The sequence below is a fragment of the Leuciscus leuciscus genome (genome assembly GCF_965113295.1).
Source record: "Leuciscus leuciscus genome assembly, chromosome: 14".
Lineage (NCBI taxonomy): Eukaryota > Metazoa > Chordata > Actinopteri > Cypriniformes > Leuciscidae > Leuciscus > Leuciscus leuciscus.
Window position 1 is genome coordinate 6,214,874 of NC_138738.1, and position 12,469 is coordinate 6,227,342.

The 12,469-nt window shown below is 36.1% G+C and overlaps 1 protein-coding gene across 1 annotated transcript; it reads right to left on the minus strand.

Moving 5' to 3' along the window:
- Positions 1–1,249: 1,249 nt before the first annotated feature.
- eif2s2 (eukaryotic translation initiation factor 2, subunit 2 beta) lies at positions 1,250–12,206 on the minus strand. Its single transcript, XM_082136523.1, has 9 exons — positions 12,062–12,206; positions 8,715–8,892; positions 7,065–7,171; positions 6,685–6,811; positions 6,448–6,548; positions 5,747–5,895; positions 5,457–5,513; positions 2,942–3,027; positions 1,250–2,002 (listed from the first exon to the last, which is right to left on the minus strand). Exons 1-9 carry the CDS (start codon positions 12,074–12,076, stop codon positions 1,827–1,829), a joined length of 996 nt encoding a protein of 331 aa, XP_081992649.1. The 5' UTR covers positions 12,077–12,206; the 3' UTR covers positions 1,250–1,826.
- Positions 12,207–12,469: the final 263 nt, after the last annotated feature.

A 12,469-nucleotide genomic window follows, 5' to 3' on the forward strand; every position in this document is an offset into this window, starting at 1 on the left:
GATATATGCGAGTAGAAGAGGTTAGGATTCAGGACCATCCAGGTAAGTTTTGCATGTGATTTACAGTATCTGACGTCCAAGCTGTGAGACATAAGGACCCCATAATTAAAGATAATGACATGATGCAAAGAAATTTAGCAATCAGTTTAAGGCATTAAGCATGTCAAACTGAAACATATGGCAATAGATAAACTTAAACGCTCTGGCATCCGCTATCGAGATAAGTTCAGTTTTAGGTGCACAACACTCAAAGCATAGCGGCCAGACGGACTGACTTTTATTGCACTCCAACACGTTTCCTCCCACGCAGCAGAGACAGCCATGTCCGGGCCAGTCAAAACCATGCTCATTATTCATCCCTGTAACCTTGTGTTGTGAGTGATCGAGGATGTTAACCAGTCTAGTCCCTGGAGCTGGTAATGACTTTAATCAAGGTCTAAGCACACGTAGCCTATATGCTGCATGAATGGAACTACTTTAACACGCAAAACAAAAAATTGAAAATAGCCAGGTCTAAAACATGTGCCAATTAATAATGATCTTGCATTAGGAAGCAATTTTACCAATGCTAGTGATTTCTCCTTCCGCTTCATTTTCAGTGCCAATACAGTCTGTGCCATGAGCCTTTTGTAAAAGAAGTAGGCCTAACATAAGAAAAAGTAATTCGCACTGCATTCTTCAACAAATCTAATGTGGTGCAAATGTTTTTATCTGTCCAGATTGTGCACACTGAGGGTCGTGTTTCATATTTATTTTTTCCCCCCTATGCGTTTTGCTCCAGGATGACTGACTGACATATCAAACACTTACTCAGCTGTCGTACTTTGAGCAGTCACATAAACAATTGTGTTGGTTCACAAAGAGGCCCACTGCACTGAGGGTATTTGTGTAAAAGTATCACATGTTTAGGAATACACTGGAATGCTGGGTGTCGAAATAACTTTCCTTGATTTATGTCAGTGGGATTTTGAGGCTCTTTGGAGCTTAAACAGGCCTGGTGGATTCATTTGGACAGGAGAAATGTAAAGGCTACGGCCACAACTTCCTTAAAAAGACCCAAATTTACATCATATTTTTCAGAGTAACTATCAGTTCTGGGCAATTTCATTTGAAGTATAAAACACCCACAATACCCTTTATTAACATTATTGTAATATTTGACTATTCTATGAAAAAACATTGCATATAGAGAATGAGCCAGGCTAACTCGTATTTTTCATATTCATTTTAAAAAAAAGTGTTATTCCAGTTCTTTTAAGAGATGTTTAATCAACATAATATTCATCCCTTTAAAGTACAGAAAAACCTAGGAGGTTGAATAGAAGTGTGTGTTTACAGAATCATAATAAAAGATACAGTACATTTCAAGCAAATAAACGCTCCTTTCTTGATCACATCCAGTCTCTCTAGACAAGACGTACTTCTTCACAGAAACATAGACTGCACATGTTTGCCCAGCTGGTATGCATTTTATTTCAATCGTTTCTCTGCAGGTAATACAGCAACAACAAATTTCACCAACAGTTCATTCATAAAATCCTCCAGGCTCCGTGTTCTCTGTTCACATCTCACAGCACTGCTCCACAGCCAGACCCAACAAATCAAACCTCTCTCCGTGTGCATAGGCAATTTCAAAGCTCCAAGGAGCGTAAGGAAATTAAGTGTTGTACTTGAGATGGCCGAGATCTCGGTTAGAAATTTCAGACTTCCTGAACAGCGCAGAGACTCCGTAGGAACCTGGGTGTGAGTGGATGTGTTGAGTTTGGCCGTGGAGTGCAGGTGTTCAGATGGGCCGTATAAAGTGTGTGATGGTCGAGGGACAGGCGTTAGTTGGCTTTGGCACGCATCTGCGCTCTCTTGCCCGTCACCGCCTGGAATCCCGTCTTGATGCTGGCAACGGAACAGCGGGAGTGACACGTCTCGCACTGCAGGAAATAAAGACGTGTGTCCTTCTGCAAGATTGTGTCAGGAGACCGACACGTGTGGCATGTCACATACTCCTCTGCAAAACAAAATCAGTTCGGATAAATTTCCTCATGTAATGCCTCTCATGCTCATAAAGGCAGCATTTATTTGATCAAAATTGCTAAATATTATTACAAATTAAAAGAAACTTTTCTATTTGAATATATTTTTCAAATGTAAGTTTTTCCTTTGAAGACTGGAGTAATGATGCTGAAAATTCAGCTTCGCATCAGTCACATGATCCTTCAGAAATCATTCTGACATTCTGATTTGTTGCTCAAGAAACATTTATTATAATCATCATCAATGTTGAAAATAGTTTTTCTGCATATTTTTGTGGAAATGGTGATACGTTTCATCAGGATTTTTTGATGAATAGAAAGTTCAATGAACAGCATTTATTAAGTTTATTTATTAAAGCATTTATTAAACAGAAATCTCTTGTAACATTATAAATGTCTTTACTGTCACTTTTTATCAGTTTAACGCATCCTTGATGAATAATCTTCCCACAAATGTTTGAATGGTATCCCAGTTTCAACAAAAATGTTAAGCAGCAAAAACTCTTCAATATTGACAATAATAATAATAATAATTATTAATAATAATACATTTTTGTTGAGCAGCAAATCAGCAACGATGCTGAAAATGTAGCTTTGTGTCACAGGAATAAATTACATTTTAAAGTATATTCAAATAGAAAACAGTCTTTTTATTTGTAAGAATTTTTTTGCAATATTAATTTTTACTGTATTTTTTAAAATGAAATAAATGCAGCCTTGGTAAGCAGAAGAGACTTCTTTAAAAAACATTAAAAACATGTAATGTTTCCAAAGTCTATATTATAGACACACACACTTAAGATAATAAAATATTTCTATAAACATTGATTATAATATACTAAGCATGAAAAATATTATGGGCTTGTTACGAGTCACAACTACTGTATGTTTAAGAACAGTCAAATAAAACTCACTTATATATCTTCTTAAGACATTCTCTATCTGTTTCTGCTGGAATCTGCCTTTGATGACGAGCTGATTGTTTCCATCTATGGACCCGCTGAAAAGTGAACACAGTGGTTAGTGCATTTCTAAAATAAAATAGGCTTCTTTTAGGTTAAAAACACAACGGATTATTTTCAATATTCTTTCCAAATCGCAAACTTCCAGTTTCCAGCAACAGAAAGAAGAATTCTACACAAGTTAGACTGATCTCTTTCAAAACTACAATCATCTGTAAATATCCAGGAGGCAAAATCGATGGATTTCGTTTCATGTGTCTTGTGAGATGCACGTCAGTGGACACAACGAGGTGCTGAAATGAGCGTTGAGTACTGAAATCAGCCTGGAAATCTTTTAATAATGCCTTTTGAAACGTTCACAGGGTCAGTCGCTCCCTTTAGAGCAGCAATGCCTTTCTCAACTGATTCAGGTTTCTCTGACATTATGTGAAACGCCTCCAGCAAAAAGTGAAAATGAAGTGTTCTGATGGAGGGTTTCAGTCGCACAGAGACACTGGAAAAATAAACCGAGAGCTTGCCAGACACCAGTACGATATATTTTGCAAAGTTAATGATCATCGACAAATAAAAAACATTGGTTTAATGGTGCTCTCCATAAAACAGAATAATAATTCACTTTCAGACTGCATTAGGACAGAACATCACAATAGACTCTTTCCATGAACGGAACAAAACGGTGCCAGAAACTCTTCTGCAGCAAATAGTTAGTGAGAGGAACCACTTTGCCAACAGCGCACGATGCAATATTTGCGACAAGACCAGCAACACGACAAATCTAATGAAGCACGTGACTTAAACTTAACAGCAGAAAGTTGCTCCGTCTTGGACTGCAAGAAGAACTAGAGCGAGTCACATAAATTAACCGAAACTCAGAGAATAGGCTACTTTCCTCACACACATGAGAAATATATCTATACAAAGCTTGAAATGTCTACTATTAAACTAACCAATTCAAATCGAAATCTAGGGCTAACAATTAATTAATGATTTTTTTTTAATTACGCCTTTGAGGTTCTGAATTTAGGGTTCGATTACTTTTCAATTAATCGTCCAGCCCCACAAATAGTCTCTGATTATGTAATCCAAAAGAAAGTAGCATTTGTCTCTATAGGCGCGCACGTTCACTATACTGCGAATAGGGTTGTCAAAAGTTACGGTACTTCGGTACCAACTCTGTGCTGAAATTTTGAAAATGTGACTATACCATTTCTGTAGTACCGGTAGTAGAGTACCAGGTATATTCGGTCCCCACTAACAGGCAGTTGCTTTCAGTCGTTTCCATGTTTATCTAAGCGCAGGGCTCCAGAATAGCTTTTTTTACTAGGAGCACTGTAGCCGATATAAACTAGTGTCCGTGAATATTAAACCACAAAAAGATCATTTAAACATTTATTCTGCTGAACTTATTTAATCTTTTTATAAACAATGTTTACTTTGAAACAGCATGTAGCCTTCAATGTTTATATGTATTATTTACTTATGATTACCATCATAAATAATAAACTCATTGAATTTAATTTAAAAAATGTAAATTAATATAGTTCAATAAAATAGGAAAATAGTTCCACCAGATTTTGCTGTGGTACCGAAATTGGTACCGAGAACCATAACATTTTAATGGTATTGGTACAGAGTACCGAATACTGGAATTTTGGTATCGTGACATATTTAACTACAGAGTTGACGAGTCACTGAATGTCACCTTCATCTTTGAGGCCAACACTGACATAAACAATTAAAATGTCTCCTTGCTATTTTTTTCCGACACATTCATAATCATTAGGCTACTTTTGCCAGTGCTTTGCGGCAAGCTTGAGCGCGAGGCATTTATGAGTCTTTGAGCATGTAAAAAATAAATAAATAAATGCACCAAACTGAAAATAATAAATCAAAGGTGTTTTTAGGCAATCTGTTATTTAATCTGGTTAAAACTGATTCCATAAAATTGGTATCGAAAAAGTATCATTCAGGAACCGGCATCGAAGTGAAGCTATCGGTATCGAAAAAATTTACGATATCCAGCCCTACGACCAAGCCTCTTCTAGTCGACTCACATTTGGAAGTACACAGATAAATAATTTATAATAAATACTGCAATATTCTAGAATTTTCCATTTTGATTTCATGACTTCAGTTGTGACAGCTAAACATGTTTTGTAATAATTTAATAATAGTTAAAAATCAGTTTAACAGAATGTCAAAACATTTATACAGTTGTGATGTTTTTATGGTTGCCCCCCCCCCCAAAAAACAAAACAAAAAAACAACAACATTTTAAGGTGCAGGAAACAGCCATTTCAGGTGTTGAAAACTAGCTACTTGTCATGCCATGTTAATGTTATGCTAGATAATATTTTACCAAACATATCTAATAGTTCATGTGGAAATGAAAACATGGGATTTGTGCTCAGGACACCAAGTGTAGCCTTTCACGGGAAGAGCCAATAACAATATAAAATAAACTCACCTTGTACCTAACTCAGCTAGCAAAAACGCCAAAAGATGTTTTGGCTGTCGATGCAACCTGACAAAAAAAAAAAAAAAAAAGTAGTGTTAGGAACCATACAAAATAAAGATTGCATTTGCAAATAATGTGATATGAATATTTTTGAATAGCAGATATTGAAATGCCCAACAGAAAGGCAAAAATAATGGCTCACTTTCCAGTTGTTCAGAGAAAAATTTAACTCAATATCATAATGAAAAGTTTCATTATAACTCTATAAAACAGCATGACAATTTTGAGTTTTGACTTACAGTTTGCAGATGTCTGTGAAGTTTACGAAGGAGGTCTTCTTTGTGCCGACCCTGACAACCTGAGGAGGCTTCATCACAAACTTTCTCTTTTCTCCTGCCACCATGTCTGGATTTTTTTCCCGCATGATGTTAAAGACTCTATTCAAAAGCTAAAATAATGTGATATTTTCAGTCATTTTCTACAAAACATAGTGCACAAACTCTATGACAATGATTATATAGTTAAAAAACAAAAGCGCATATGCTTAATAGTAAGTTCTTTTTACAGAATTTTATTACATGTAGAGCAGTCCCAAAAAGTACTTGGACAATTATGCTTTCCTTAATATATGGCTGTCTTTGCATGGGTTAACAAAATAGCAACAAATGTGTGTGTGTGTGTGTGTGTATATATGCCATTGTTTAAAACAAAGACATTGTGTAAAAGTATTGTGACAGGTTCTGGTTGTCAAACGTTTGAGTTAACGTGATGATCTACACCTGTGTGAACTTGATGAGAACCAACTTCATACATCCACTAAAACTCATCTTGACACCAGCTGTAGTAATTCCAAACATGTCGCATAAAAGAGAAGTTAGCAGAGAAAAGCTATTCTGCCAAGAAAAGCACCAGATGGCAGCAGTCTCAGGCCCTTCATCAAGTTATCACCTAAAACGTGCACACATGTTCCGCAAGCTTGGAAATAAAAGCTGCCATTCACCTCATCGTATGTGTAGTCTCTCTCCGATCCTGCCCAGGCAGGGCCTGTCTGTGAGCTGAACGTGATATCATCGATGGTTTTACTGTCTTCATCTTCGACACCTTTCACACAAACATTCAAGTTAAGTCACCTTTATTTGTATAGCACTTTATACAACAGTTTGTTTCGTATTGCAGCTTTACAGGGATTAGATTGCAAACATGACATTACAGTCATTTACAAAAAGCATGTACTCACTATCATCTTTGCTTTGACTGTCTGTGTCCTCTTGAAAATCTCGGACTCTTCTATGTTTCTTCTTCTTAGGCAGCATTAAGTCGTCATCCTCTTGTGTTTCTGATGGCTCTGTTTCGATCTTCAGCTCCTTTTGGAAATTTGCAATTTAGTTAGTTCACGACGATGCATGACAACAGCTGTCGGTGGGCACGAACAGAAAAAAACTCCAAATGCAAAGACTCTGATGTGATTGCTCAGTTATCAATTTATATTTTAAAGGAAACCAAGTCTACAAGAAAGATAGCACTTTCATGATCAAAACATCTTTCACTGACAAGCAATTACGGCAATGAAAACAATCAACAGTTTAACAACTACACATATGCAAACAATCAACTGACCTTCATTCCTTCCTCAAGCTCGGCATCAAAAATCTTCTCTTTTTTGGGCTTCTTTTTCTTTTTCTTCTGGTTGAAGAAGTTTAAGTCATCAAGGTCATCTGATGTTTCTGGATCAACACCAAAAGAAAAAATTAACAAGCCACACCTTTTGGATTACACAAGATTTCACTTAGAAGCAATCAACATTCAGTGTGCAAAGCAACGATTAGGAATATATTGGATTTTTGCAATAAATATTTAATAACAATATTGCATATTATTGTGTTGTCAATGTTAGAATTGAACATGACTGTTTTAAATGTGCTTTTTATGTGGCTATTACATTTCTTTAGCCCATTTTACACAGGATTTTTTTTTTTTTTAGCTAATTTCATTGAAAACACAAAAGTGTGTCATGTAACAGGCAAATGCTAGGGGTGGGGGGGCAATTCACATATGAATTATATGTTCCGTCGATTTGTAACGAATCACAAATTTCAAATATAAAGTGTTACGTCTTTAACTTTGCAGTACTAAAAGTTATTGAGACAGATTGTTATTAAATCACAATAAGCTGCGTAAAAAGACTCAATGTGGCACAGATACTGTCTCTCAGATGCATGTAATCCCGAATTTAAGGTTCGTTCACAGCTTATTGTGCTTGAATGGTGAAATACACACACAATTATGTAAAAATGCACATTGTATTTATGTACTAAGTAGTTTTTCTTTTTGTCTCAGGGCTGCCTTGTTTTATTAAAGAAGACCGCAAGTCAAGTGTAATGATTGCTAGCAGCTTAAACAGCATTTGTTCTATAATATTGGGTTGCCTAAAATGGGCTAGAATAAACAATACATTTCAAGGTTTACATTTAATTCAGTGAGATGTTTTCTTCAAGATCTATTAAACTGTCTACTGCAGTCAAATAGGAAAAGTAACAAAACAGTAAACTAGAATCAAATCTTTTCATACATCCAATCGAAATTTAATTTAAAATCGAGAATCAAATACTGCTGTTTATTACAATTCATTGTTAAATTGATGCAAAAAAAATATTTAAATATCCTTCGTTTTATGTTGTAAATGTGAGTAATGTGAGTCAAAAGCTGTAAAACAGCTTGGAAAACATACCTTGATTATTGATAAAAAATATTAACTTTTTGGGTTATTTGTAATTTGTTACTTGTTGTTGTTGTAAATGCAAAGAGAGCTGATCTTTTTTGGCCTCTTAAAACTGCCAAGGAGAGATTGTTCAAGTTTATATATACAGTGTTTTGTTTTTATTGGATTTGGATTGTAAAAATCTAAATGGCTTGTAGGAAATGCTAGGGAAAATTAGGCATTCATTAGCCATAAATAATGGCAGGTGTGAAAAGCCCATAATAATACTGATTTGTGTTCACTACTCTATATTATGGAAGCTTGTTTCCACCACGAAACAAAACATTTAAACAGGTTGTGACTATTTCACAATTCTTAATTTTTCTTTCGCAATTGCAAGATAATATATTTCACTACCTTTATAACTTGCAATTGAGAAAAAAGTCAGAATTGCAAGATTTTATCCCACAAACAAGCTTCTATCCTGTATACCCCTCTTTCTACTATGGTTAAGTAGGCAGTGAAAAAAGCAACAGCACTAATGCACAACAGAATGGCATGTGTTTCACCTCTCTTCCTCCCCCCATCATCATCATCAAGATCGAACTCTTTCTCCTCGCCCCCGTCAGCCTCAGTCTCTTTTGTTTCCAATTGTTGGCCTTCTTCTCCCTCACCACCATCTTCCTCCAGCATGAAAGGCTTCTTCTTTTTCTTCTTCTTCTTGGTCATAGTGGGATCAAATATCATCTGGAAGGATGATAATAGGAGTTTAATAATGACACAACATTGAACAAAGGCTGTCAAAAGACATCAAAAAGGGCAAAATAAAGCAAGCAATAAATCACCTAATGAGAACTAATCAGAACAAATCCTACTAATCATACTAAAGCTCTCTAAGATAATCTCAGCTTTTGGTCTTGCACAAAAAGAACAGATCAATTATCCTTCCAGAAAAATGTGGAGTTTTTTTGTGATTGTTGCGGGCAAAAATCCTTGATTATGCGGCACGTTTTCTTAAAAAATGCGATGGAATATGCGGGATATTTATGCGATGAAATTGCGGGAACTTACAAATATTGTGGGAACTTGATGAAAAAGAGAAGAAAAAAAAGTGATTCCCCCAACACCCTGTTCACACTAGGCTACTACTACCTTAATGTAAAGAGTCATTTCTTATAACTTCCTATGATAAGCAAGCATATACATCACAGAAAGTGCAGGGAATATTGTCTCATCTTGTTTTATTTCAGACATGAAACATTATAAACACATGGCTCAAACTTACAAAACATTGATGAGTCAAACAAGTTCTGTAGCTTTACAAAAGGATTATGCTACAACTTCTGTAAAAATGAATAAATAAAATATTATAAAAAAATGCACAAAGTGCAATCTCTTACTGTAACGTAAATGTACATACTACTAATATACTTACAACTGTAATAACGTCACTTCATAACGTTCCCATGGCAACAGGGGGAAATGGCTGCTCTTGTGTGAAGTAAACGCAACATTTGTGTGATATATGTGACTTTTTTGCAACGAAAATGCGTGGATTATGAAATCATGCAAGCCCCGCATATTTTGCGCACGGAAATCGGCAATTTATGCGGCGAAAGTGCGGCTTATTTGAAAAAATGCGGCCCCCGCATAAATATGCAGAAATGTAGTCACATAGTCCTCAAAAGCCACGTTTCCACCGAAATTACCTGGAACAATTTGTCCCAGGAACTTATTTTCCCCATGACCTGTTGCTGAGTCGAATAGCAAACAACTCACAATACATGCACCGCAACAGATTTTTTTAATTGGTGGTTGAAATAAAATGCTGCGTGGAGTCAACCAATCATCATGTTCAGTTCCCAAGTCCCAATCCCGAAAGTTCCTGAACATTGAAAAAGCACTACCTCGCGAGCAGGGACTTTCCATAGTTGTCAAGTCCGTCAATAATCCACTCTAATAATAATCATTTTTTTGGCAAGTCGCATAAAAAATAAATAATAATCACGGATCATTTTTTGGGGGGGGGCTTATTTAAAAAAATGTGGTTGCTTGTTAGGAAAGTCTGACAAGCAACTTTTTTCTTTACATTTATGGTCACTGTTTTCTCCAATCCATTGACACTGCTAATAGCCAATCAATGCCATTATACAAGTTCTGTAGACCCTCTTCAACATCACTGGAGAAAAATCATGTTCAACGTGCAGCAGGCATCTAACGTTGTAAATCCAAGAATTGATAGTTGGTAGTAAACATACATTTTAAAAGGTTAGTTCAAACTCGTAAGACCTTTGTTCATCTTCAGAACATTAATTACCCCCATAGAATGCAAAGTTATTACCATTTTCAAGGCCCAGAAAGGTTGTTAAAATAGTCTGAAGGGAGCTACAGTGATTCAACCTTAATGTTATGAAGCGACAATAATACTTTTTGCGCTGAAATTGGTAATAAGTTGCAGTCAATGGAGGGACAGAAAGCTCTCGAATTTCATCAAAAATATCTTAATTTGTGTTCCAAAGATGAACGAAAGTCTTACGGGTTTGGAACGACATGAGGGTGAGTAATTAATGACTGAATTTTCATTTTGGGGTGAACTAACCCTTTAACAAAATGCCACCAACAGAAATGTACAGAGCTGGAGAGGAAACATGCGAGCTGATGGATGGTGCAAGGAGGAGAGGCACGTCATTTAAAAAAAAAATTTTTCAATGTATTTATCATTACAGGCTATAATAAAAATAAAAAAACAAGTACACAAATGCTATCAGTAGGTAGGCCTATGGTTTGAATTTATTTGTATTATAGTATGTGCCTATATTGCAGCTCTCCCTTATTGCTCTTGCCTTTAACACGATGCGTGTGTATGTGTGTTCACTACTCCTAATGTGTGTGTGTACTAACTTGGATCGGTTTGTCACTTTTTCTCCTTTTCCATCTCCAAACCTATTCTGCTCACATGTGGTCGGAGGATATGCATGCCTTCCTGCTTTGTTGCAATTTAATGATTTTTTGTAAAATTTTGCTTTTCAAACTCAAGAGTGGTTTCATTTTAATATGTTGCAGGCTCATTTATCAATAAAAATAATAATATTGATAAATAATATTGATGATATTAAATAATATTGGGCTTGTTTTTGAAGCTGCGGTTGCTTATTTGTCTTGCGAGAGTTGGCAACACTAGAACTATCTGAGGGGAACATTTTTACCCAGAACTTCCCAGATCCCTGCGGTCGAAACACACTGAGTAACGGTACCACCCCAGTCTCTAGTTCCTGAGGGAACGTTCTTCCGGTGGAAATGATGCTACTTTATTCTTTACTACTTTAGGGTACTTGTTTGTATGGAACGCTGTTTATTGAATAATTACCATATTTATATAGCATGATATTTGTATGATCATTCAAGAATACCATGATATGTGTCTGAAAACACAGTAACGTTGTAGAAACCATGGTACCACAAAACAAGAATTACCGAGAAACGTCTACAATACATGATAGAGCCACAGTAAATATCTAAAAAACATGGTTGTATTATGAGGACTAATAAAACACAGTACTCGTCCAAAATAACATGTTATTAACTCGTCCAAACAACCACGGTAATACCCCAATACCTGTCCAACTAACGCTAGCCTGTATTACTACGGTAAGTTAAATGTAAAACAAAACAAAAACAATCATCTCTAATTTTCCATGGTGGTACAATATTACCTTTTGTCAATAAAATGGCAAGACTGTTAAAGAAGCGTAAGATATGTATATCTAACTAGCTGACAAATGACAAAAAGATCTAGAAAAGACGAGCTGTGCACATGCTTCCTCGCAGCCTTTACTAGTAGGCCCAATTGTCCTTCTCCTTTTAATGTCTAATTAATTAAACATAAATTAACAGATAATAACGATTGTTTACTAACCTCGTCTCCTGACATGTTTACGGGTTGTTGTGAAAACCCAAGAAGAAGAAAATAAGCGTTATAATAGACTATTCTTCACGGTACACCTTTCCTCGAAATGCGAGTGGCTCGCGACAGTCCGGGCGGAGATCCGTACGCATGCGCGTTAGATTGGCCTAGGCGCATTGCATGATGGAAGTTGTAGTTTTGGCCTGCAAATCTCCGTAGGGGAGACCATAGCCCATTTTTCTCAACGTTTGTTACTTAAACTTTAACATTACTATATTTAACTAAAACAATTGTGGCACAGAGATGTTTTCACACAGAAATGTGACTTCGACAGTTAGGGATTACAGAACTCCCCAGTCCCTCCATGTCTTGTTTGGGCAGATTATTTGGAGCTCATGAACCAAAACCCTTCATGCTGAC

What these genes read in the sequence shown, in the direction of transcription:
- eif2s2 (XM_082136523.1), bottom strand. An exon ending in TTCACAGACATCTGCAAACT is followed by an intron (nt 5,514 to 5,746) that starts GTAAGTCAAAAC and finishes TTTTTTTGTCAG; the next exon opens with GTTGCATCGACAGCCAAAAC. An exon ending in CTAGCTGAGTTAGGTACAAG is followed by an intron (nt 3,028 to 5,456) that starts GTGAGTTTATTT and finishes TTCACTTTTCAG; the next exon opens with CGGGTCCATAGATGGAAACA.